Genomic DNA, 26382 nt, shown 5'->3' on the forward strand with positions numbered 1-26382 from the left:
CTCATAGAGACCCACCTGCCTCTGCCTCCCGAGAGCTGGGATTAAAGACATGAGCTACCACCGCCGGACCAGCATCTTGATAGTATAAAAACCAGCTTTCAGCAACAGTGAAAGCAGAATGTAGTATTTGCACCCCGTGATGTGTGACTTCACCTCAGCTCTAGAGGCCTAGCCAGGGAATTAGTTGTACCTAGGAATGAGATCAGCATGCGTAGTGAAAATTTAGTCTCATAAAAGAAGTGGAAGACGTCTGTAAAACCAGAGCCGTTCTCCAAGACAGCTTGAAAGCCCAGCAGCGCTGCACAGGGAGAGCATTTCTTCCCTAGGTTTCTACCATCCTCATCAACAGTATGCTGCTATTTCCTTCAATACTGGGAAGAAAAGGAAGCCTTGAGTTTTGTCTCTAATAAGCTTCTAAAAAATAAAACATGGTTTTATATGATGGTTTTTTTGTTGTTAATTTGAGACAGGACCTCAGGCTGGTCTTGAACTCCTGTCTCCATCTTCCAAGATTATAGGTATGTGTCACAATACCAGATTTTCATGTAACACTTTTGTATTATGGAAACACATGTCCATTTCAGTAGAAGACATACATGTGCCACAGGTATGTGCAATGTGTAAATGTTCCATCATGGCTTCTTTTTTGTTTTATCTTGTTTCTCTCTGTAGCCCTGGCTGCCTCTGCTTCCCAGGTGCTGGAATTGCAGGTCTGAACCACACAGCCCCTAGCTACCTACCATAGTTTATTTCAAGTTACCAAGAGTCACTTAACATGAAGCCAGGAAGAGTGACACTTGGCACTCATGTGCTAGGAAGAGCTGACTGCAAAACAGTACTACGGAGGCTTTCCTAGTGTAATGATTGCTCTAAGGGACAAGGACCAAACACTATCTGAGACTGTTTCTCAGGTAGAGTGCAAATGCAGGTTCAACTGGCATTTAGAACTTGGAAGAATTCCTCTGGGTTCAGAGATGATAACACCTCCATCCGGGATCATCTGGGGTAATAGGATAAAATGTTTTTCACCTGAAAGGCTACACTGAAGCCAGTTGATGGGGCATGCCTGTAATCCCACCTGCTCGGGAGGCTAGGGCAAGAGGATCAAAAGTTCAGGGTTAAACTGGGTGTGGGTGCCCTAGCCTTTAAGTCCAGCACTTGGGGGTGGGGGTGGGGGTGGGGGGGCAGAGGCAGGTGGATCTCTGCAAGTTTGAGGCCAGCCTGGTCTACAGAGCAAGCTCCAGGACAGTCAGAACTATTAGAGACTCTGTCTCAAAAAAATCAAGAGTTCAAGGACAGCCTAGGATACCTACCAAAAACCTGTTTCAAAATAAATATGCCAGGGCTGGAGAGATGGCTCAGAGGTTAAGAGCACCGTCTGCTCTTCCAGAGGTCCTGAGTTCAATTCCCAGCACCCACATGGTGGCTCACAACCATCTGTAATGAGATCTGGTGCCCTCTTCTGGTGTGCAGGCACACATGGAAGCAGAATGTTGTATACATAATAAATTAAAAAAAAAAAAAACAAATAAATATGCCAGACCGATGGCACGTGCTTTCAATCTGTGTTGGAAGTGTTATCTGAAGGCAGACAAGTGGATCCATGTGACTTTAAGGACAAGTTCTAGTCCAGCTGGGAGTACACAGTTAGACCCCACTGCCCCCTTTCTCAAAATACCCTAAGGGCAGCATGCTCCTTCCACTGTCCTACTTCTGCTCTTACCACTGCGTCCATTTCTATTTTTGTTATATGTGGCAAGAAGAAAGATTCCAGGAGGCCAGGAAATATTTTTATTGACAACCAAGGACATAGCCATAAGAGAGGGAAGCACACAGGACTGCAAACTAAAACTCAATAGCCAGTAATGGCCATTTGGGCCAGTAACACCGCACCCTGGGGTCCTCACATTCTCCCACCAGTAGACACACAAGATTGGGCATCCAAGGGAGGGGGCAGTAGTTCTGGTGTCCCAGAGAGTGAGAGGACGTGTGATGCTTCATTATGAGCGACAGGGCAAGGAGGTGAAGTGGAACCGAGGTTCATCATTGCCCAAGACCACCTCCTCCTCTAAGAGCCAACACTAGGTGGAGGACCGAGCCACCTAGAATCTTGTAATCAGCTGCTGTCTTCTCATCATTCCTACAGAAGAAAAAGCATTAGAAATACCATCTAGAATAGGCATTTGTAATCTGGGTTTTGTGAATCTCTTTGTGAGGCCTGTGAAATTGGATGAGGAAAATACTCCTTTATTTTTATTAACTCCTAACTACAATTAGTACTTAATTTTGAACACAGACAGAGAGACCCACGTTGTTAACAATATGGTAACTTACACAGTAGAAATTAAATATTTTAAAATTATAACTGTTTGTAGGTATCTTGAAAAATTTTTTCAAATAGCAGCTATCAGACCCATTATTAGATCTTATAATAAGATATTAATAAAGAGCTGGAAAGATGGCTCAGTAGTTAAAAACTCAAACAGTTCTTACAGAGGACCTGTGTTCAGATTCCAGTACCCACTTCAAGAGGCTCACAATCTTGTATAACTACAGCTACAGGGGGATCTGATAGTTATAGGCCCAGGCCTGCACTAATATGCACACACCTACAAATAACTACACATAACTACACATAACTAAAATAATAAATTAAAAATATATTAATTAAGCACATATATTACATTACTGTTCTACAAATTTGTTTTAGCAGCTTGATAACTGATTCAACACTGGTTTATAATTCAATATATTTTACTCTATGTTTTCTCTTATTCTGAGACAATTCCATGTGCTTCACCAAACTGTCTAGGAGCTAAGAGCAGGGCACACTGAAGTAGTGGTGGCAGGCCTGATGCACCCCTAGCCTTGTCATCTCATCCGTGCACAAGATGGCTACGCCCCACTTTCCACCCAAACTTACATTTGTTTGCCACTGTAGATGAGCCGCTGCTGTTGTGGGGGGATTCCCTCTTTCTCTTCCACACGCTCTTTGATTCGCTCCACCTTTAGAGGAACAAGAGGTCAGAGGCTGCTTAGACTTACAGAAGTAGTAAGAACAAAGGCTGTGCAGACAACATGAGAACAAAAGGTTCAAGGGCATAGGCACATACAAAGACACAAAGAAAGAAGGCAAGGCATGCTGAGCATACATCACCTTGTCTGTGGGTTCAATGTCAATTTCAATCTCCTTTCCAGTCAGCGTCTAAAACAGACAAAAGATTTCATAAACCCCACAACCCAAAATAAATTGTGGTGGACTGATGAGAATGGCCCCCAGAGGCTCATGTTTGACTACTCGGTACAGAGTTGAGGGAACTGCTTGGAAAGGACTAGGAGGCCTGACCTTGTTGGAGGAGGGGTGTGTCACTGGGAATGGGCTTTGAAGTTTCAAAAGTTCAAGTCACTCCCAGTTAATGCTCTGGAGTGTGCACACACTCGAGCACTCTCTCTTTCTGCTTCATGCGTGTGGATTGAGATGTGAGCTCTCAGCTTCTGCTCCAGTACCATGCCTGTCTGCTGCCATGCTTCCTGCCATGATGGTCATGGACTCACCCTCTGAAACTGTAAGCCCAGAGTAAATGTTTTTTTTTTTTTTTTTTTTTTTTTTTTCTGAGACAGGGTTTCTCTGTGGCTTTAGAGGCTGTCCTAGAACTAGCTCTTGCAGACCAGGCTGGTCTCGAACTCACAGAGATCCATCTGCCTCTGTCTCCAGAGTGCTGGGATTAAAGGCGTGGGCCACCAATACCTAGCTTTAAATAAATTGTATTACTGTGGTAGTTTAAATGTAATTGGCCCCCAGAAGTTCATAGGGAGTGGCACATTAGGAGGTGTGGCCTTGTTGGAGGAAGTGTGTCACTGTGGAGGCAGGCTTTTGAGGCTAGGCAGTAATGTCACACGGCTTTGGTCCCAGCACTCGGGAGGCAGAGGCAGGAGAATCTCTGTGAGTTTGAGACCAGCCTGGTCTACAACAGCTAGTTCCAGGACAGCCTCCAAAGCCACAGAGAAACCCCACCTTGAACCCCCCCTCCCAAAGTCTCATATATGCTCAAGCCATGCTCAATGTCACTTCCTGCCTCAGGTCACTTCCTGTCACCTGTGGATCAAATGTAGTAGTTTGTTTCTTCTCCACTCTCAGCTCAGCTCTTTCTCCAGCACCATCTGCCTGCATGTCACCATGTCCCACAAAAATGATATTGGACTAAATCTCTGAAACTGTAAGTCATTCAATTAAATGTTTTCCTTTATAAGAGTTGCTGTGGTCCTGGTGTCTCTTCAAAGCAATAGAGACCCTGACTAAGACAGTCATGGTGTCTTTTCACAGCAATGGAAAAGACATCTTCTAAGTACAAGATCTTATCTTGGTCTCTGAGGTACTCTTCTGAGAGATGTGTATTCTCAACAATACTACCTTGAAAAATCAGAGGGCTTGCACCATAGCTGTGTCATCAGGCAGTCTGAGTAAGACAGGATTCTGGCCGGGCGTTGGTGGCGCATGCCTTTAATCCCAGCACTCGGGAGGCAGGCGGATCTCTGTGAGTTTGAGACCAGCCTGGTCTACAAGAGCTAGTTCCAGGACAGCCTCCAAAACTACAGAGAAACCCTGTCTCGAAGAACCCAAAAAAAAAAGAGACAGGATTCTGTGAACCCATTTGATTTCCTTAATGCCACATGTCACCTCCTTCTATCTTCACCCCAACCCCAAGTTAGCAAGAATATCAGGAATTCTTTGGATGATATATCAATGACAAGTGACCTAATTAAGCCATCCTGCAAGTCAGAAGGACTTTATTCCAGTATAAAAATCACATTTAGATGATGCAAAGAATTCTCAACAACAACAAGAAATCACTGCCAACTAGGTTTTTTTTTTTTGAAACACTAGAGTTCAACATTATATTCTTTCCTATATATTCTAGAATTCTATCTAAATCCTAAACTATGATCAAACTTTCTTGATTGCCACAGGATAAACTCGCTAACCAAATATATTTGTGTACAAATTATAAATATGTGTTTCAAGCAGGCACCCACAACTAAGCACTGGATTCCATACTCCTGGAATCCAGTTGTAGAGAGGGAGGAGGGATGAGCAAAGGAGCCAACACCATGCTGGAGAAACCCACAGACAAATGACCTGATCTAGTGAAAGCATAGGGACCTTAGTTGTAAAGCTGGGGAACCAGCATTGGACTCAACCAAGCTCTCTGAATGTGGGTGCCAGCTAGGAGGCCTGGGCAGTCTATGGGACCTCTAACAGTGGAGCCAGTCTTTATCCCTAGTGCACACTGGACTTTGGGAGCCCATTCCCTATGGGGGGATACTATTGCAGCCCAGATACATGGAAGAGGGCCTAGACCCTCCCCCAAATGATGTGACAGACTTTGATGATCCCCGTAGAAGGTCTCACTATATCCTTGGGGAGTGGGTGGGGGGTGGTTTGGGGGGTCGGTGAGGGGCATGGGAGGATAGGAGGAAGGGGGAATGGGGGGATTGATATATAAAATAAGATTGTTTCTAAAATAAAAATAAAAAAAATTAAACATGTGTTTCATACAATCTAATCTCTTATCCATCCTGCTTCTTTTGTTTTGTTTTGACTGGGTAGCCTAGATTGGCCTGGAACTCACCACGTATCCCAGGGTGACATCAAACTTGTAATTTCCTGTCTCAGAGTAACTGCTGTGATTACAGGTGTGTACCACTATGGCTCTTTGTATCTGCCCTTACATACAGATCTGAAGAGCCTGAAGTTATGCTGACCACAACCACCATGTCTGGGCTTATTTAGGGGTAGTTCTACTTTCCCCAGTACTCTCCCTTATCCTGTCAAACTTCAAGGATCTTTAATATATGACTTCCTCTTGGGCCAGCAAGATGGCTCAATGAGTGGAGGCACTTGCTGCCACACCCAACAACCTGAGTTTAATTCGTGGGTCCCACAGGGTAGGAGACAACACCAATTTCTGCAGGTTGTCTTCTGACCTCCACATGACCACACAAATATACATTCATATATACACAGCACATATGTGAAATTTAAAAATTTCCTCTGGGCCGGGCGTTGGTGGCGCATGCCTTTAATCCCAGCACTAGGGAGGCAGAGTCAGGCGGATCTCTGTGAGTTCGAGGCCAGCCTGGTCTCAGAGAGAGTGCCAGGATAGACTCCAAAGCTACACAGAGAAACCCTGTCTCGAAAAACAAACAAACAAACAAACAAAAAAAAGGGGGCTGCAGAGATGGCTCAGGGGTTAAGAGCAGTGACTGCTCATCCAGAGGTCCCGAGTTCAATTCCCAGCAACCACATGATGGCTCACAGCCATCCATTATGAGATCTGGTGCCCTCTTCTGGTGTGCAGATGTACATGGAAGCAGAATGTTGTATACATAATAAAAACTTAAAAAAAAAAAAAAAAAAAGAAGGCAGTCTGTGGAAGTGGTTCAGTGGTAGTTTGCTTAGTGTTAGTAAAAGATCCTGAGACTGTCACTTAGCCCCACCAAAACAAACAAACCAAAACCTAAAACACCTACCATTTCCCACCCAAGAATGTGGAAGTTTGGTTAAAAAAAAAAAAATTTCCTCTGTATAATGCTGTTATCTGTTCTAGTGAATGTCATTAACACTTTTAACATCAATATGACCCCCCCCTTTTTAAATTCTGAGACAAGGTCTTATTATGTCGCTCAGGTTGATCTTAAATTCACTAGGTAGCCCAGGCCAGCCTCAAATTTGAGATCCTACTGTCTCTACCCTCTAAGCAGGAGAATTAGAGTGTGTTCTATTACAACTGATCTATTATTTTTTATTTTAGTTTTTATTCTTTTAGCCTTTGTGTGTGTGAGTGGTTTTTCGAGACAGGGCTTCTCTGTGGCTTTGGAGGCTGTCCTAGCTCTTATAGACCAGGCTGGTCTTGAACTCACAGAGATCCACCTGCCTCTGCCTCCCAAGTGCTAGGATTAAAGGTGTGTGCCACCACCACCGACTGGCTTCTTTTAGCTTATTTTTATTTTATGTATATGGGTGTTTTACCTGCATGTTGGCTTGTTCACCACAGGCACTCAGTGCCTGTGGAAGCCAGAAGAGGGCATCAGATCCCCTGGAACAGGCATTCATGATTGTAAACTGCCATGTGGGTGCTAAGAATCAGAACCTAGGTCTTTGGAAAGAGCAATCAGTGCTTTTAACTGCTGAACCATCTCTCCAGACCCTCCCTGATTTTCTAAGAGCCCTTACTTAGCTGGGTATAGTGGCACACACCTATTATCCCATCACTCCAGGGTATGGAAGCTAATAAACGTGAGGCAAGCCTAGAACACATAGTAAGATCCTATCTCAGAAACACAAAATCAGTGCTGGGGATGTAGCTCAGTTGGCAAAGTGCTTGCCTATGATGCCCTGGGCTCAGGCACAAAAACTGTATAAACTGTATGCAGCAGTGCACACCCATGATATCAGCACTTGGGAGTTAGGACAGGAAGATAAGTTCAAGATCATCTTTGGCTACATATAAGCCGAGGCTAGACTGAGATAGATGAGATCCTGTCTTAATAAAATAAAAAAATTAAAGCAATAATCCCTCACACGACAAAGAGAATTTTATAATTCTGTGCTGTTCATAAATCATTTTGTTTTACTTACCTTAATACTTCAAATGCAAAGACTTTTCAACTACAGAATTTCATTTCTAGGTCATTAACTAGAAAAAACTGGCCTTTCCCCCACACTTTAATCTTAGCACTTGGGAGGCAGAAGCAGGCAGATCTCTAAGTTGGAGGCCACCAGTCTGGTCTATACAGTGAGTTCAAGGACAGACAGGGCTACACTGAGAAAGGCTGTCTTGATTCCCTACCCACCCCAAAGAAAACCTTAGAAAAAGCTACCTTATGAAGGTACGACTTCTCAATAGGTAACAATGTTTCCCATACAAGCCTAGTAGCCTGACTCTAATCCCTGGAACCCATGAGAAGAGAGCTCCAATTCAGCACAGTTGTCCTTTGACCTCCACATACTCCTGTGGCACAGGCAGCCACACATATCATCTCCCACCTCAAAAATAAAAAGTAAAATACAGGGACTGAAGAAATGGCTCAGTGGTTAAGAGCACTGACTGCTCTTCCAGAGGACCCAGGTTCAGTTCCCAGCATCCGGGTCCAATTCATTCCCAGCACCCATATGGCAGCTCACAATTGTCTGTAACTCCAGTTCCCCAGGGGACCCAACACCAAAGGCAATGCGCGCACACGCACCAAAAAAAAAAAAAAAAAAAAAGCAAAAGAGCACTTGCTGCTCTTGCAGAGGACTTGGGTTTGGTTTCTAGCACCCATGGGGCAGCTTATAACCATCTATAACTCAAGTTCCAAGGGATCTAGCACTCTTTTCTGGCCTCCGCAGGCACCAGACATGCGCTAGGTACACTTATATACATAAAAGCAGAGCACTCATACACATGAAATAAAAATAAATAATTTTGGCCAGCACTCAGAAGACAGAGGCAGGAGTCTAAGGCCAGAAGGGACCACACAGTAGAACCCTGTCTCCCACCAAAATACCTTTTCTAGAAGCCCAAGTATATAATCAATGGAGCTCTTGTCTAATGTGCAGGGAGGGGAACAAGAGGAAGAAGAAAGAGGAGAAAAGAAAACAAGAAACAAGAGCCTCTGTGGTGGAGTAGCTATTAGGGAAGCTAAGGCGAGAGACTCATTTGAGCCTAGAAGTGTTTAAGTGTTTAAGGTCAGCCTGTGCAGCATAGCAAGGACAGGTCTCAAAGAGGGAATGGGTGGTGGTGGGTTTTATTTAAAATAAATAAAGCCTGATTGGTGGCTCAGTCCTCTGGAGATAGAGGCAGGCAGATCTCTATGAGTACGAGACCAGTCTGATTAGTGAGTTTCAGGCTAGTCAGGGCTATATTGTGAGACCTTGTCTAAAAAACCAAAATCCACTGCGTCTTCCCGTCATCCCTCTCCTACTTCTTAGAGAGAATCACTATTGTGAGACATGTGCTTCCTTTTTTTTTTTTCTGTGTATCTACATATGTGAGCATCTAGAAAATGATAAGTAATTATTCTTTAAATAATTACACATTGTGGGCTAGTGAGGCAGCTCAGCGGGTAAAGGCCTTGCCTCCAAGCCTGAGGAGCTGGACCTCATAGTGGAAGGAGAACTGACTCCCATAAATTGTCCTGACTTCTACATGTATGCCATACCACAAGCATACCCACACACAAATGTATACCTGTACATAAAGTAAATAAGTGTAATAAAATAACAAAGAATAAATAATTGCACATTGTTATTATAAACAGTGGTACATAAAATATTCTGTTTGGGGTTTTTTTTTGGCTTTGGTTTTTCAAGACAGGGTTTCACTGTGTAGCCCTGGCTACATCCTTCTGTAGATCAGGCTAGACTCAAACTCACAGAAATCCACTTGGCTCTGCCTCCTGGATTTGGTTCCCAGAACCCACATGGTGGCTCACAACCACCTGTAACTCCAGTTCAAGGGAATCCAGTATCCTTTTCTGACCTCCTTGGCACCAAGCACACAAGTGGTGAACAAACATACAAGCAGGCAAAGCACTCACATATATAAACAGACATAATAAAAAAATATTAAAAAAAATAGGCAGACGCTTCAGACAATGAGAATAGTAAATAGTGAGTAAAAAATGAGGAAGGTGATGCCCACTTATAACCCTAGCCATTGGCGGTTGAGGCCAGAGGAATGGGAACTGGGGATCAGCCTGGGTGGGGCTACCAACACCTTGTCTCAGCCAGCAATTAGGAGGCTAAACTGGAGAATCTCCACAAGTTTGAGACCAGTCTAGGCTACAGAGGCTGGTTTAAAAATCCAAGCAATAAAACACACACCACCACCACTATTACAGATCTAGAACTGAACAGGGACTATCGTTTTAGCAACACCCATAGGTGATTCTTACTGTCCATTAAGTCTGAGAAGCCTACCCAGAACACAAATACATATGGACTAGTAACACACATGTAACAAAAAATGAAAACAAGTGTCACAAAACACCTCTACCCACCAGTACACCTTCTCTCATTTTGCAAAACACAAGCATATATATATTTTCTAATTTTAAACCATTAATCAGTTTCTATACTTTGTGGTGCTGAGAATCAAATGAAAGGCTTCACACCCACTAGTCAAGCAGTCTAGCACTCAGCTCCTGCCTTCTCTCCCGTCCCTTTTCTTTCCTTCCCAGTTTTTGTTTGTGTGAGACAGGGTCTCTAGATGTAGCCCAGACTGACCTCAAACTCCAACCCCAGCCTCCTGAGTACTGGAACGTCAGACATCAACCATCATTAATATTTCTGTTTTTTATTGTTGTTTGTTTTTTAAGACAAGGTTTCTCTGTGTAGCCCTGGCTGTCCTGGAACTCACTCTGTAGACCAGGCTGGACTCAACGGAGATCCACCTGCCTCTGCCTCCCAAGAGCTGGGATTAAAGGAGTACGCCACCACTGTGTGGCTGGCTTCAATCCTTAATTAAAGAAGTTACTGAATGGACCGGAGAAAATAAGGTTAACAACAGCTAACATATAATGTAACTGAAGACAGACTTGCAGAGCTATTAAAAGCTCAAACTAATGTCAGGCTGCATCAGCTGTCAGTTTTGTGTCTGTCTAAATGTACAAAGGAATAAACAGCAGAAAGGGGTTTAAAACTGATGAACTAAGGGAGCTGAAGGAGGCACAGTTCAAAGAACCAATGCGCCGATACGTAGCCTGCTTCAGCCAAAGAAGTGGCTGGTTCCTAACGTCCAGCTCGGACAAGGAGGCGCAAGTGGTCACACGCCTAGCGTAGCCACTGGAAGATGGTGAGACTCTAATCTTGGCAAGCACCAGCAGAGGCTCATAGTCTAGATGCTGAAAAGCCCTCACTTTCCCCTGCCTAATGCCTCAGTGCCGTGCTTTGGAAGCAGTCTATGTGAGGGCCTGGGGGGAGCATGCAACCTAGGCATGAAGGATGGGGAAATTCTGGAGTGAGGAGCCAAGCTGCTGCCAGGCCTTCTCTATGACTGCAAGGGCTCGAAATCAGCGATACCAGGACAAACGCTGCCTCCTCCTTGGTCGCAGTATAGATCTGGCTAGGATTTGGGGAAAGCAAACACCCGAGGTCTTCAGGCGGGACCGGCCTCCAGTGCTCCAAGCCTCCCGGGGTCCCCCTAGTTCCCATCACGCCTCGCGCAGGGCCCCGAGGGTGTTAGCCCTCCAAGTTCAGCAAAGGCATGGTTTTCTTTCCCCGCCCCTCCCGGAGGCGCAGCGGCCACCCAGCACCACTGAGTCTTGGCAAGCCTGGTAATGCTCCCACCTTCACTTTAATTAGCATCTTCCTTCCAGGTTGGGGCTGCAGGCGGCTAAAGTGCTGCTTCTCCCGCTGTGGTCGCCGCTGCCGCTTCCCAGCACTCCCCGGCTAGGGACACTTCTGCTTCCGGGTCACTGTCCGGATCCACCCTCTCCTCTTTCCACCCGGCTCCCGAAAGGTTCAGGAATGCCCCTCGTGTTTCGGGTCAGTGGCGTTGTAGAGAAAAAGGCAAGCCGGCTTAGGAACAGCACAGACGACGCCCTGAGACGCCGCACGTGCCTAGCGAGCTGGGGTTAGCGGCGAGCTGGAGCAGAACAAACTACTTTTCCCATCATGCCAGGAGGCAGCTCCGACCTTTGCATCCTAGGAGTTGTAGTCCTCCCGCCGCTCGCACCCAACGGCAACCTCAGTGTGTGGACTCTGTTACCCAGAAGGCTTTGCACAGCGCCCGAAGCTAGAATTCCTTGGGTAGTCAGGCTTGCAATTAGCGGAACTTGTTGGTGTTGCCCTGAAGACTCATACGAGCTCCGCGCGGCTAGTTGCTAAGCATAAGAATCTTTGGTCAACTGCCACCTGAGTCAAAGCAACAGGAAGTGAGTACCCCTATGCCGGAAGCTGATTGAAATCTCCTTTCTCCTCCCCGACTAAGTCAGTTTCTTACTCTAAATTGCCCTGTGCTGGGGCAGGAAAAGGAAGATTAGCCCGGTAAGGAATGCACCTTCAGAGATCATACTCTCTTCCGTGTTCTGCCTAACAATACTTGGGAAGCATTTGGGTAACTCAGACACTGGATGGTCGCAGTGACACTTCAGGGACCACACCCTGACATGATTTTACACAATTTACACAATTGTCCTAGCGTCATCAAGACACTCAGGCCCACCGGGGACTTGGTTCCATTCTTTACTTGTTACTTCCTAGTATTACAGCCCTCACATTTTAATCTGACTACAGCCCTGCATCATGCCTCATATTGACAATGACGTGAAACTAGACTTCAAGGATGTCCTGTTGAGGCCCAAACGCAGCACCCTTAAGTCTCGAAGTGAGGTGAGCTAGCTGTCTTCTTGCTATTTTGACCCCAGACTTCTGGGGAACCAGGACCAAGAAAGTTGCCCGGTTCTAATGTGATACATATTTTCTGAATGAATGAAATGCTTTAATGTCCTGTTGATGTCTACAGGTAGATCTCACAAGGTCCTTCTCATTCCGGAACTCAAAACAGATATACAATGGCATTCCCATTATCGCTGCCAATATGGATACCGTGGGGACTTTTGAAATGGCTAAGGTTCTCTGTAAGGTGAGACTAACCTTATGTACTCTACCCAGTGTTACCACAACAGGCTACAGAGGCATTGCACTGCTACTCCCGTTCTCTGGCAATTGGCACAATGTTGGCTTTACTGTTTTTCCCATTCCTAAGGACCCTTTATCAATTCAAAGATCCATTTGAATTAGTGAGATTCGGAATTTGATTTTGTTCCATTTTCTGATTTGTAACCCCCCCCATAAGTTATATACCTTAGGAATCAGTTTGCCATTGTTTTGAACATTGAGCATTCTCTGTTTAGTCCAGAAATGAAATAACTGTTTTGAAATATTTAAAAATTCCGACCTGGAATATCCTAGAGAAGAGGAGCTTATTAGTTATCTTGTATGCCTATTATTTTAATTTTCCCCTTCTTTAGGTCCTAGGTTCCTGGGAGTTTCTGAGATGTACCCCAAATGGAAGTTTTTTCTTAAATACAGGTTGTTCCCTTTGAAAACGGAAGACACTGCTCCTGTCAGTAACGTTGCTTGCCTCTATGCATGTAGCTGAGAAGGTAGATAGTTGCCTGGGCACTTTTGAGAACGTGATGTGCTTTGCTAGTCAACCCATGTAGCCCTAGTTGGTGGGTTCTGTTTCTGTTTGTGGCTGTTAGCCCTAAGGACTTTGATTTTTCTGTTTTTGTAGACTATTTCTTGTGCTTTCTCTGAGACTGACAATTATGGAGTTTTATTACTTTATTCCTGTCACCATTTACTACTTGTTCAGGAATCCTGCTATTGTCTGTTGCCTGCCTTCTCTGACAGGTAGATTTGGGGAATGGTAAGTCTGTTAAAAGACCTTACTGGGGACTGGATTTCAATACTGTTCATAAGTGCTACAGAAATAAAATTTTAGCCAGTCAGAGGTGGCATACACCTTTAATCCCAGCACTCAGTAGTTGGGGATCTCTGTGAGTTGAAGGTCAGCCTAGTCCTACAAATCCAGAGCTGTTACAGAGAAACCCTGTCTTGAAAAACAAACAAAAACAATAAATTTTAGTAAAATAGCCAAGTCTCAGTAATGATAAAAAGAGTTAGATACAAGCCAATCTTTTCTTAGGGTTGTTGTGTGTTGGTTGTGTTTATTAGGCCAAATATCTCCAGGATCTGCTGACTCCCCAGAGCTCTTGTTTATCAACATGTTGACAGTCAAGTGTTACTGAGAAAGCAGAATATCAGCTTTTATTTATTTTTTTTCTTTTCTTTGAGTATCAGCTTTTAAGCATAGAACTTCCTGTTGTTGGCTAATACATGACATCCTTGGGTTTCTCATCACTTGCAAGATTTGTACTGTTTCAACCAACTTGTCTGGTTGCATGTTTGTATACAGTTTAAGCACAAACACCAGCATTAAGAGTCTTCTGAATGCCTTTCTCGGAGGGATATTGTTTACAATTTCAAGAGCCAGAGGTTTTGAGCCTGATGAGTCTTTTTTTGTTGTTGCTGGTTTTTTGTTTTTGTTTCTCTGTAGCCCTGGCTGTTGAACTCAAAGATCTGCCTGCCTCTGTCTGAGTGATGGGATTAAAGGAGTATAACACCACCACCCAGCAAGTCATTGTATTTTTGAATTTACCTAAGATAGATGAAATGGATCGCTGTACGTTTATGTCCCTAACATGAAAATCTGTCTTTTACTTCAGCAGAAAAGAGAATGGATGGAATAGTATTGTGTTTGCTCCACTAGTCTTTAGCCTTTCACTTTGTATATATCCAGAGTTGGATTACTGCCAGCAAGTAAGCCAGACAAGACAAAAATGTAGATTATTTTAGTATTGGATCGCCTTAGAGCTAAGTGTAGACAAACACTAACTCCATCTAGCCTCTTCATAGTTCTTCCATGCCTGCTACTTGTCCTGCTGTACCAGCACTGTGTTCCTGTCCCTTTTTAGGTCACAAGCAATGTATGTACTAACAAGTTAAATCCAACCCAGATCACAGTATTTTGATAGGAATACTTAACAGGTACTAATTTAGGGTAAAAAGCAATACTGGAATTTATAGGCAGAATAGTGGTTGAATCAGCTCAATCATGAACTTCTTCATACTATTTCTCAAATGCATCATTTTCTTTCTCAGGACAGTATAGATATCTAGAAATAGTCTAATGAAGTTGTTGCTTGTTGATGGTTCTTTCTCCTCTCCAGTTCTCCCTTTTCACTGCCGTCCATAAGCACTACAGCATCCATCAGTGGCAAGAGTTTGCTAGCCAGAATCCTGACTGTCTTGAGGTAACTCAAGGTCTACCCTGCTCTTATCAGTTTCCTAGAATTCCTTTTTGGCTCTTAGAAATCAACCACCACTGTTAGTCCCTATTGGCTGCTTACCAGATAGGTCACTTCTGACTCAATGCCACAGGCTGATCCAATGCTTTCTCCACAGCATCTAGCTGTCAGCTCTGGCACAGGCTCTACTGACTTTGAACAGCTCGCACAGATCCTGGATGCCATTCCCCAAGTAAAATATATATGCTTGGATGTGGCTAATGGCTACTCTGAACATTTTGTTGAATTTGTAAAGGATGTACGGAAGCGCTTCCCCCAACACACCATCATGGTATGTTGTTTTTGCTGAGATGGCTGTCTGTGTGTGTGTGTAACCTTGGCCATCCTAGAACTCGTTCTTATTTTTTTGAGACAGGGTTTCTTTGTATTGTTTTGGAGGGTGTCCTGGAACTCACTCTGTAGACCAGGCTGGCTTCATACCCAGATTTGCCTGCTTTCCCAGGGCTGGGATTAAAAGTATGTGCCACCACACTCAGCTAGGCATGTTTCTATGGTCTTTCGTGACATTCCTTTTTGTCATATCAGTACTTGTCCTCTGCTGCACCATGTTTCTGGTCTATATGTTATCGTCATGGTTCAAAGTTTTAGATGTGTCTTAATCGGTGCAACATTTCTGACCCTTCATAGTCCCTCCACAAGGTGACTCTGACTTCACTTAAAAACATGGAATTGGGTGTGGTGGTGTGCACAGCTTGGAAGGCAGAGGCAGGTGGATCTCTAAGTTGAGGCCAGCCTAGACTAAAGAGTGAGTCTCAGGACAGCCAGGGCTACATAGAAAAACCCTATCTTGAAAAGCCAACTCCTGTCCCACAACCCCAACAAAACATGATGTAACATTTACACATTGCTTATAACTGTGGCACATGTATGTCTGCCTACTGAAATGGACATGTGCTACAATGTTACATGAAAGCTTAGCATTGTGAGTTATAATCCCAGTACTGGAGTTAGAGGCAGAAGTTCAAGGCCAACCCTAAAGTTTTGTCTCAAATTAACAGCAAAAAGTAGCACATAAAACCATGCTTTATTTATTCATTTTTTGGAGGCTTATGAGAGACAAAACCCAAGGCTTCATTTTCTTCACAGCACTGCAGGGAATGCCTGCACTATCCAAGTACAGTTGGGCAGATGGATGTTTTAGCCCACATTTCAGTCTTTCCATTTTCTCCGAAGACAGAGGGCTTCAGGATTGGGCAGTAATGACCTGGTAGTGAAAGGGGACCACTGTCAGATTTGAGTGGCATTTCTCTGCTTCACCAATAGCTCTTTAATGTCACTTTGTCCTCTTGTTGGTCTGCCCTGCTGCCTTGCAGGTCATCCTGGACCTCTTTGCCCTAGCTCAATGACACACTGGCCCATTCCCTTTGTCCTTCATACTAAGTGAGAGTGTCGAGTATGGGGGGAGAAGATTGAGTGGGAATCCAGGTACTTTGCAGTTGGTGGAGGGAGGGTCATGTAGAGGGGCTCTAGGTACCTTTCATTGTAATTGGGTAGTCACCGCCAAAGCATGTATTGTGAGAGCACAAAGGCCGCTCTCTATGGCTGACCCTAAGGATGCTCTATTTTGATTGTGTCTCAGGCAGGAAATGTGGTAACAGGAGAGATGGTAGAAGAGCTAATCCTCTCTGGGGCTGACATCATCAAAGTGGGAATTGGTCCTGGTAAGCTGGCTCCCTGCAGCCACTGTCTTATACACCCCTTTGGTGGCAACTGTAGAATACTTCTCTCACCCATCATGCTCTTCCCAGGCTCTGTTTGTACAACTCGGAAGAAAACTGGAGTGGGGTATCCACAGCTCAGTGCAGTGATGGAGTGTGCAGATGCTGCTCATGGCCTCAAAGGCCATATCATTTCAGTAAGACCCGAGGGCTGGGGAGGATGTGAGGCTGCCTAGCAGCTGTGTTTTCTGTAGTGTGGGGCTCCAGTAAAGTCCTAGTCAGGACCTGAATTTGTGTCCATCTGGACACAGGCAGTTGTGAAATCCATGCTGTCTCTCACAGTGTTTGTTACTTTGTAGGATGGAGGCTGCAGCTGTCCTGGGGATGTGGCAAAGGCTTTTGGTAAGGAGACTGTGAGAGCACAGGAGGACCCTATAAATCACCTCTCAGGATCTAGGGTCAGGAATCTATTTAGATTCATAATATGAACTAGTAACCCTGAAACCTAAAGTGTCACCATTGACAAGCCAGCAGAGGAAATCCTAGAGTTCTGACTCTCAAGCTTGAGCAAGGGCCATCTAGGCTATCCCCTAGAATTGTTGGGCAATGTAGATTTCTGAGCCCTATACCCAACCCACAAAATCGCCCTGAGAAACCAAGCTGCACATCTTCATTTTTCTGTTTCCCAGGTGATCCTTAAAATTGGAGACCTATCCTCTTAGGACTAAAGTCAGACTCAGCCGGGAAGCAATAAAATGAAATCACCAGAAGATAGGAAAGCAGAAAGGTTTCAGTCAGGGAATTTCTGAGTTTTGGAGCAGAGCAGCCCCAAGGAATTGTGGATCAGCTAGGCAAACAGACCCAAGATGGCAGTTCATAGAACTGAGACTAAGGTGGCTATGTGGGTACCTTGACCTTTTCTCCAACTCCTTGACTTTGGCAGGGGCTGGAGCTGACTTTGTGATGCTGGGTGGCATGCTGGCTGGACACAGTGAATCAGGTGGCGAACTCATTGAGAGGGATGGCAAGAAGTACAAGCTCTTCTATGGAATGAGTTCTGAAATGGCCATGAAGAAATATTCAGGAGGCGTGGCTGAGTACAGGTATGTATGGAAGGCTAGCACATAAGTATGCTTGGAGAATGTGACTAAGGGAGATGGTGTCATGCCTCCTGGAAATGTAGGGTACCATTCTTGGGAGAAAAATGGTAAAGGGTTTATAAATGTTAGAGACAGGAAGAGACACTGGGCTTAAGGAATTCTGAATAAGTAGGTAATAAAAGTTTTTCTTTTCCAAGGGCCTCAGAGGGAAAGACAGTAGAAGTTCCCTTTAAAGGGGATGTGGAACATACTATTCGTGATATCCTCGGAGGCATCCGGTCTACATGCACATATGTAGGGGCTGCTAAGCTGAAGGAATTAAGTCGGAGAACTACCTTTATTCGAGTCACCCAGCAAGTGAATCCAATCTTCAGCGATTCCCGATAAACCTGAGAAGTCTACTTTCCCAAGGCAGCAACTCTACCACGGGGCCTTCCAAAGGGGCTTCTCACCCATCCCAGCTACTGTGGCCGTGTGTTATTCAATTCAGTTCCTATCATCTCACTCCTGAGTGCTCCTGTAGTCACTTATGCTTTCTGCACATACGAAATGCTAAGGGCACTCACTGGGGAAGAGGCAAGGAAGACGACGACGTGAGATCAACAAATGGGAATCTGGGGACAGCATTCTGAAGATTAGGAGGAAAAGATGCTGAATGATACATAAATGACAGGCCTTGGTCTGGAAAAAGAAGGCTTTTGGAATCATGTTAATCAGCCTCATTAAATGAGATCATCAAATAATTAAACAGCTTAGAAGTACGTAAATATTTGAAATAACATTAATGAAGACAGATCCTATATGGTAAAAAGAGATGCTGCTCTATCACACAGGTTGGCATCTAGACACTCCTCCCTTCTTGGGCAGAGATGGCATTAACCCTGACCAAGCAGGATCAAGAACAATGAGAGTTATTCTCATGAAGCATTTGCATGCTAGTGTCACCAGCCCAAGATAACTCAGTAGCGTGAACATTTACAAAATATATCCTGGTATTAGGGAATGCTGTTAGAATAACACTATTGATTTCCAGGCTCCCTCAACCCTGGTAACCCTTCTAGAGAAATCTGAACAACCCTTTACAAAGAAGTAAATATGGGAAAGACTTCAACCAGCTCTAGAGAAGCCAGTTATGTTCCTGAGGCATGACCTATATAGACCTAAGTCTTAATTCTCCTTCTTCCCATCAAGACCGTGTAACATATTCAGGTTTTAATTTTTAAGCATTACAAAGCTTTAGCAATGTAGTCAGGCAACTCAGTCTGGGTTTCCTCTTCATTCTCATGAAACTACATACAGAACTGCAGGGGTAGATGGAGAGATTGCAAAGGACATTCCAGAACCATTATAGGACCTTAGAATTGGTTATCTTGCCAGGAAGGAATAGGCAGGACTCAGGCATGTAGTCACAAAACATGGGGATAAAGGTGTCAAACTTTGTCTTCTGATAGTTTTTCAGAGACTCCTACAGAGAAGGAAGCATACATAGTTCCTATCACTGGAAACCCTAACATGGATTCTATCTCGCTCTACCCGTCCTCCGTGTCACCTTTTTGCTGCTTCCTACTCACCTCTCCTTCCTTCTGACTGTTTTCTTCCTCATCAGAGTCCAGCACCAAGTCCCCTATGGTAATGACAGAGCTACACAGAGATGGGGACTGCACTGCAGGAAAGAAACCACACCATTCCTTTAGGTGAATACAGGCCCTGAAAATTCCAAGAAAGGCTGTCTGATCCAGTCCTGACTCAGCCCACTTACTTGGTTTCTTGGCTCCAGGAGGCGACAATGAGAGTCTTAGAGGATCCATGTAGCAATTCACAGAGTTCCTGAGGTGGAAACGGGAAAGGGAGGGTGAAGAGGGGAAGGAGGCAAGGAATGTGCTCCTATGTAAGGAGAAATGATTCTTACTCTTTTTGCTCTGCTGCATCTGAGTCAGGTGGGCCCTCTAGAGTCCTTTTCCCGAGGGTCTGAGATGGAGTCTTAGACTTCCCTGTGGAGACTGTTTTTGTACCCATAGAACCTGCTGTGTCCAGTCCATGCTCTTCCCTGTGTTTAGGGTTAGATTTATTTTGGGCAGGTAGGTCCATATTCCTAAAAGGGAACAGCATGACTGTGGGCCGCTCTTTATGGCATCGCTTTGCAGACGTCCACTGTGATCGGGATTTTCGCTGTCCTAGAGGGGCCAGATTAAAGCAGTTGCCAGCTACATGTTCCGGGTGTTCCCGTGAAGCCGGTCGGTGAAGGTCAAGTTTAGCATTAAGCAGAGGACTGTGGAGTGCTGGTTTCATTTGCCGATGAGGACTCCGTTCCATGGGTTCTGGCAGATTCACTGAGCCAGAATCAGAGCTCTCTGAAAAATAAAATATGATGCCTTACACAATTAGAAATAGGTTAACAGTCAGGTTTGTGTCTGAGGTTCCCATAATTTTCGAATTGGCTGACTCAGGTTTAGTCAAGCTATTAAATACTAACCTCCAAATTCCTAGTTATCCTGGTGGTTCTCTTACCTGGAAGTGGCCATCCCATGTCCATACCATACTGGCGCAAAGCAACAGAATTGGTGACAAGTGAGCCAGGCTGAATCCAATTTAGAACATCCTGAAGCTGTGGGCAAGATGACAGACATGAGTATCATCGCTCCCAGTAAGGCCACCCCCGATTCTGCCCTGAGGTGCTTTGTCCCAACAACCTCTTGTGCTCTGACTGTAGGCAGTGCCTTTTCTAGCTGACACAAGTATTCAAACAGCAGCTTTTCCATGGCAACCAGAAAGGATTCTCCATAGTCTTGTTCGAGTTCCTATATGTGGAAAGAGAAGCAGGTCTGATGAGTTTTAGAAAAAAACAGGAATCCCATAACAGCCTCCAAACCATTCTCACTTGCAGGCTTGAAGCCAAATCCTCTGCCTCCGACAGCTGTTTCACGAGCAGGCAAAAATTTTCCCGCGCTTCCAAAATCTTCCTGTCTTGCTTTGTCTGTTGACGTGATGGAAAACAGAGAATTAGGGAGATGGGGTGTCACCAGGACCCAGGGGCAACTTGGTTGCATCAGGCCTCATGACTGCGGTTTACTCACTACTTCAGGAACCAGCGGTACTGGTCTCGACTCTGGGAAGTGATGATTCAGGGCATTCAGGATCTGGGCCCAGGGTCGGTCCTGCAGGATCAACTCCACCACCACCTGCACGGTACTGAGCTCAGAATTCCCACCCTGTTCCAACTGGTCTTAATCCCAACCAGTCGGCCTTCCTCAGGTCCTCGCATCCCGCCCCTTCAGTTCTACTCTTTCCAGTACCTTGGCCTTTAGTCCCATACACAGGCGTTCATGGTGTCGGTAGCAAACCAAGCCGGGGACCGCAGCGCGCAGGGACTGCAGAAACTGTAACACTTTGGGGAAGTGCTCCACGCGGCGCTGGCGGACGACCAGCCAGCTGGCGGCAGCTACAAACCGCAGGGACGCGGGACCCACCCTGGGAGGAGCAGCCATGGCCCGCGGGCCCCTTCCCAGGCTTGCCGGCGTCTCTGCAGGCCGAGTTTCGGTTGTCTCGTGTGCTCCGGAAGGTCGGCGGACTGGCCTGGATCCCTTCGGCAAAGCACCAGAATTCTGGAGTCTCCGCCCAGGCGGTGAAGAAGAGTACAAACCGACCCAGACCGCTAAGCTTAAAACGCCGCCACTCTGCCGAACGCGCGCGTGCGTCACTTCCGACTGAGCGCGCCGCTTTCCCGCCTCGGAAGAGGCCCCGATGGGACCTGTGACGTTAGCGAGGGCCCCTGGCCGGGAGACGGTGGCCGCCCCCCGCCCCGCTCCCCCTCCCTCTTCACACCTTAGAACCGGGGGTTCTGTAACCCCGGCTGCCTGAACCAGCACCCGCGAAGCCTTTCCTGGGCCGCATCCGCTCCCAGAAAGAATTCGGTCGTTCCTCTCGCGAAACAGAAGATGGCGCTCGCGTTCAAAAAAAAAAAAACCAACCCAAATACAGGACTGGAGAATGGCTCCGCCCACCGCGGAGTGCTCGCCCGCCCGCTGCCACCAAGCAAAAGGCCGCATGAAATACCACACTGCTAGCTAGGGTTTCCCTGGACTGTGGGATTACAGCCGCCCTGTGCTTTTCTGTGCCACATCTTAACTGTTTCGTGTACTTTCGGGTATTTAAAGTTAACTTTTCCAAGTTTCTTTGAGCGCTAACTTGATTGAGCCCTTTAGAGAATGGACTGTTTTACCTTATACGTCCTCCCCCCCACCACCCCAGTGCTGGGATTCAAGGCCTGCTCCACCACTGCCCAGCTAGCATTTTAGCTTTTTAGACAAGTTCTTATCTATTTCTCAAAGTAGCCTCAAACTTGCTATGTAGCCAAGGATGTCCTTGAACTCCTGATCTTGCCCTCTACCTCTTGGCTTGCATGGTGCATGCTGGTGAGTACCCAACCACCTGAGCTACATCCTGGGCCCTAGTTTTGGATATTTCCATTGACGGTTGTTTCTTCACGCTCAGTGGAGTTCGGTTAGATGAGAAGCCTAGGCACTCTTTGTTGCTATATGTGTTTGTGTGCTTTGCCTGCATGTATGTGTGTGCACCGAATGTGAGCCTGGTGTCTGCAGAGGTCAGAAGAGGGTGTGAGATCTCTTGAACTGGAGGTTACAAATGGCTGAGCCACCATGTTGGTGCTGGGAAACGAACCCCAGTCCTCTGGAAGAGCACCCAGTGCTCTTAACCGGTGAACAGTCTCTCCACTACTTTTGAGGGCAGGCCTTCAAAATGAGCCTAGCAGTGGTGGCCAAGCCTTTAATCCCAACACTGAGGAGACAGAGGCAGGTGGATCTCTGTGAGTTCAAGGCCAGCCTGGTCTCCAGAGTGAGTTCCAGGATAGGCTCCAAAGCTACACAGAGAAACCCTGTCTCGAAAAACAACAACAACAACAACAAATAAAAAGTGGAACGAAGCTGAAAGCAGAGCAGTGGTGCAGTGGTGTCATGGCACACCTTTAATCCCAGCACTTGGGAGAGAGACAGGCAGAACTCTGAGTTCAAGGCCAGCTTAGTCTACAAAGGGAGTTCCAGGAATGCCAGGACTACACAGAGGAACCCTGTTTCAAAAGCAAACAGACAAAACAGTAGGAAGAAGCTGAGAATGATAGTGCACACCTTTAGTACTACCACTTCAGAGGCAGAGGCAGGAGGATCTCTATGAGTTCAATACCAGCCTGATCTACAGAGCTAGTTCCAGGACAGCCAGAGCTGTTATACAGAGAACCCCTGTCTCAAAAAATATATAATAATAATAATAATAATAATAATAATAATAATAATAGTGAAAGAGTGAAATGCCCAAGATGTATTTCAAATACCATTTCTCTTCTCTCCTTGCCAAGAAGCCCAGGAGGAATTTCTCTATGGGGAGCAGTCTCCTACTGCAGTCATCCTGGAGGAGGAAGCAATGGTCAGTTCTTTCTTCACATGCTCAACATTCGAACTGGACCAAGGGAAGTCTATCAGTTCCTTGAGCCTGACCTGGGGAAGGTTTTGCCATTCCCATGAGTCTGAGGCATTGGGATCCTTGTCATGGCTGTGCTCATGTCAAAGGATACATACTCACTCAGGACTTTTATCTGCTCCCCATAGGAACTGATAATTGCTTCCATTATGAACTGAAAACCAAGTCATCTTTCCTGTTGGATCTGTTCCTCCTCCTGGGCACCATATTGTAAGTATGACTATAAGTGCCATGAAGTACTGAGTGCTTTTCCAAAGAACTGGGGTTCAGTTCCTAGCACCAACATGTGGCTTAGCCATTTGTAACCTCCAGTTCAGGAGATCACACACCCTCTTCTGACCACTACCCTTAACTCTGTCCTTCCTCCTCTTCAGATGTAATTTATCACCAACCAGTCCTACTTATAGAGCCATCAAGCCTTGTCATGATCCCTTCTGTTTCAGGGTCTCAGACTTTCATCCTGAGGGGACTATATTCTCTATATCCAGCCTAACCGCTCTTCAGTTCTTTTTTTTTTTTTTCCTGGTTTCTTTTCCATGGTGGTTTCATCAGAATCTGGTGAAATGAAAAACTGATCATATATACTTAACTGAACAGTTCCCTTTAAACTGGAAGAAAGCCCAGCCAAGCTTGGTGATCTGTTCATAATTCCAGCACTTTGAATTTCAGGCCAGCCAGGGTAACATGACATCCCATCTCAGAATGTCAAAAAAAGGTGCTTAAAATATAGCAAGAGATTTTTTTGTTGTACTGGAGGTTGGACCAAGGGCCTCAAGATACATGCTCAACAAATGTGCTACTACAAAGATACTCAGAGTCTGGGAAAAGAACTTTGAATGGCCTGGCCCAGTCTGTCTTCAATCATCCCTTGCCTGTGTGCTTATCATGGGTCTACATGCCAATCTTCAGCACAGTGCATTTCTAATTTACTGTGTTCTTACATTTCTTTCTTTCTTTTGTTTTGTTTTTCGAGACAGGGTTTCTCTGTATTGCTTTGGAGCCTGTCTTGGAACTCACTCTGTAGACCAGGCTGGCCTGGAACTCACAGAGATCCACCTGCCTCTGTCTCCTCAGTGTTGGGATTAACGGCGTGGGCCAGGATTCTCATGTTTCTTTAAGCATGCCGGATACTTCCTTTGTCCTTTGCTTCTGGTAGCTGTCCCCTCCCCCTTTTTATGGCATTGGAGTTCATCCCAGGGCCTCACACATGTCATGCAAGTACTCTGTCATTTTGATATACCTCTGGCCTGTTCTGATAACTGCCTCCATATAGCCTTCTTGGTCAACCCAGGAAGGTTGAGATCTCTAGTCCCCTCAGAATCCTGTGTATTCTTTTACCACCATGGCCAGATCAGTTCTTGTCATGCAGAGCTCTTTTCATGAGGTTGGTGTGCCAGCTTCATAATGAATACAGTACTTAGGATAGAGCCTAGCTTATAGTAGGAGACACGTGTGCATGTACACACACGCAAGATTGAGTCATCCTTTGGTGCTCTAGTCCCGAATATAAAAACCTCTTAGTAATTGGGGGGTTGGGGGGATGGCTCAGTGATTAAGGACATTTAAAGCTTGGACTATGATGGACAGATTGGGAAAAGAGAATTTGTTAACAAGCCAATCATACAAAGAATGCAGAAGCCTCAGGTTTGGTTCACAGCACCTACATGGAGGCTCACAACTCCAGTTCCAGGGGACCCAATACCCTCTTCTGATCTCTAGGGACACCAGGCACGTGCACACTTGGTACACATGCAGGCAAAAATTCATATACATAAAATAACCTAAAAATAATCTCAGTATATGTGCATAACTGTTCATCATCCCATGTATTCTTTGTTATTTATTTTCTGAAATAGTATCACTAAGTAGTCCAGCTGTGCTGGAACTTATGATGTATCCCAGACTGGCCTCAAACTTGAAATCTTCCTGCCTCTGCCGGCCCCTGTACAGGATTACAGGTGTGTGCTACCATCCTGCCCAATCTTCTGTATACTTTGATTTACACTTATTTATTTTCAAGGTCATATGCATACTGTAGCACTTGCATGGACGTCAGAGGACAGCTTGCTGGTGTCAGCTCTCTCCTTCCACCATGGGTCAAACTCAGTTGTCAGGCTTGACAGCACGTGCCTTACCCTCCGAGCCATCTCGCAGGCATTTTTTACTGTTTTTAACCACTTCAAGATTGCTTAGCATAAAAAATCAACAGAAAACAAGCCTGTTACATTTTTAAGATTAGTTGCTTTAAAAAATAAAACAAACAAACAAAAACAGCTAGGCATGGTGGCACATACCTTTAATCTCAGCACTCAGGGAGGCCGAGGCAGGTGGATCTCTGTGAGTTTGAAGCCAACCTGGTCTACAGAGCGAGTTCCAGGACAGCTAGGATTGTTGCACAGAGAAATCCTATCTTGGAAAAGCAAAACAACACACACACACACACACATCACTATGTAGTGCTGGCTAGGCTGGCCTCCGACTTGGAGATCTGCTTGTTTCTGCTTCTGGGTGCTGGGTTTCAAGAAATGGGCCATCACACCTAGCTATGGCAATTACTTTTAAAGTCTTATGAAAACTGCTAATTTAGAGTCAGCTTAGGTCTCAAAGCTGGGACAAATGATTGAGGTGCCTATTTAACATACACAAGTGGATCTGACCACCAGGTGGTCCCAGCATCCCTCAGCCCCTACCTGGGTTTGGCTGGTATAACCCACCCCTTACCCTGCTGCACTCTGCAGCCCAGGGGCCGGGCTGCCCTTCCCCCCACAGCTCTTCCCTATACAGTCGAGCCATTTTGGCTATGCCAGCCCTTCTTACCTTTATCCTAGTGGCCTATCCCCCCTCCCATACCCCCTCTCCTCCTCACAAGGCTTGGCTCAGGGTCACATTTACTCTGGACTCTCCCAGATGTCCCTGCCCCTGGCTATGCTCTCTTTCATATCTACAAAAGTATTCCCTTCACAATACCTAAGAGGAGTCATGTCCTCCTCTTTTATTTCTTTTTTACATCCACTTACAAATTGAAACAATATGAAAAGCCTGATGCCATGAGTACATAATATTCAATAAAAAACACACGGGGTGGGGTGGGGGGCTGGCGAGATGGCTCAGAGGTTAAGAGCGCCGACTGTTCTTCCAGAGGTCCTGAGTTCAATTCCCAGCAACCACATGGTGGCTCACAACCATCCATTATGAAATTTGGTGCTCTCTTCTGG

The 26382-nt window shown here is 45.5% G+C and overlaps 3 protein-coding genes across 10 annotated transcripts; 1 reads left to right on the plus strand and 2 right to left on the minus strand.

The window, feature by feature from the left end:
- Positions 1-1776: 1776 nt before the first annotated feature.
- On the minus strand, positions 1777-11622 carry Nedd8 (NEDD8 ubiquitin like modifier). Its single transcript, XM_027390549.2, has 4 exons — positions 11333-11622; positions 3158-3205; positions 2924-3006; positions 1777-2140 (listed from the first exon to the last, which is right to left on the minus strand). The coding sequence occupies exons 1-4, from the start codon at positions 11348-11350 to the stop codon at positions 2044-2046; spliced, it is 246 nt and encodes an 81-aa protein (XP_027246350.1). The 5' UTR covers positions 11351-11622; the 3' UTR covers positions 1777-2043.
- Positions 11623-11760: 138 nt separating this feature from the next.
- Gmpr2 (guanosine monophosphate reductase 2) lies at positions 11761-18425 on the plus strand. Of its 3 annotated transcripts, none has more exons than XM_027390545.2 (10): positions 11761-11919; positions 12281-12376; positions 12510-12629; positions 14782-14865; positions 15017-15190; positions 16499-16580; positions 16668-16774; positions 16937-16979; positions 17521-17680; positions 17875-18425. In XM_027390545.2, exons 2-10 carry the CDS (start codon positions 12290-12292, stop codon positions 18062-18064), a joined length of 1047 nt encoding a protein of 348 aa, XP_027246346.1. In that variant the 5' UTR covers positions 11761-11919; positions 12281-12289; the 3' UTR covers positions 18065-18425. The 3 variants fall into 3 exon arrangements, with proteins under 3 accessions (XP_027246346.1, XP_027246348.1, XP_027246347.1); XM_027390546.2 differs by having other exon boundaries at positions 11768-12031; XM_027390547.2 differs by lacking the exon at positions 14782-14865.
- Tinf2 (TERF1 interacting nuclear factor 2) lies at positions 15925-21454 on the minus strand. 6 transcript variants are annotated; one of them, XR_004772530.1, is made up of 11 exons: positions 20971-21454; positions 20752-20856; positions 20556-20651; positions 20368-20475; positions 20186-20282; positions 19587-20028; positions 19437-19504; positions 19249-19340; positions 19032-19142; positions 17487-17634; positions 15925-16123 (listed from the first exon to the last, which is right to left on the minus strand). XR_004772530.1 is itself a non-coding variant. In XM_027390543.2 (9 exons), exons 1-9 carry the CDS (start codon positions 21160-21162, stop codon positions 16103-16105), a joined length of 1221 nt encoding a protein of 406 aa, XP_027246344.1. In that variant the 5' UTR covers positions 21163-21451; the 3' UTR covers positions 15925-16102. The 6 variants fall into 6 exon arrangements, 4 of the variants coding, with proteins under 4 accessions (XP_027246344.1, XP_027246342.1, XP_027246343.1 ...); XR_003480165.2 differs by lacking the exon at positions 19032-19142 and having other exon boundaries at positions 20971-21451; XM_027390543.2 differs by lacking the exons at positions 17487-17634; positions 19032-19142 and having other exon boundaries at positions 20971-21451.
- Between the last annotated feature and the right edge of the window lie 4928 nt (positions 21455-26382).

This window comes from Cricetulus griseus (genome assembly GCF_003668045.3).
Source record: "Cricetulus griseus strain 17A/GY chromosome 1 unlocalized genomic scaffold, alternate assembly CriGri-PICRH-1.0 chr1_1, whole genome shotgun sequence".
In the NCBI taxonomy this organism is placed as follows: domain Eukaryota; kingdom Metazoa; phylum Chordata; class Mammalia; order Rodentia; family Cricetidae; genus Cricetulus; species Cricetulus griseus.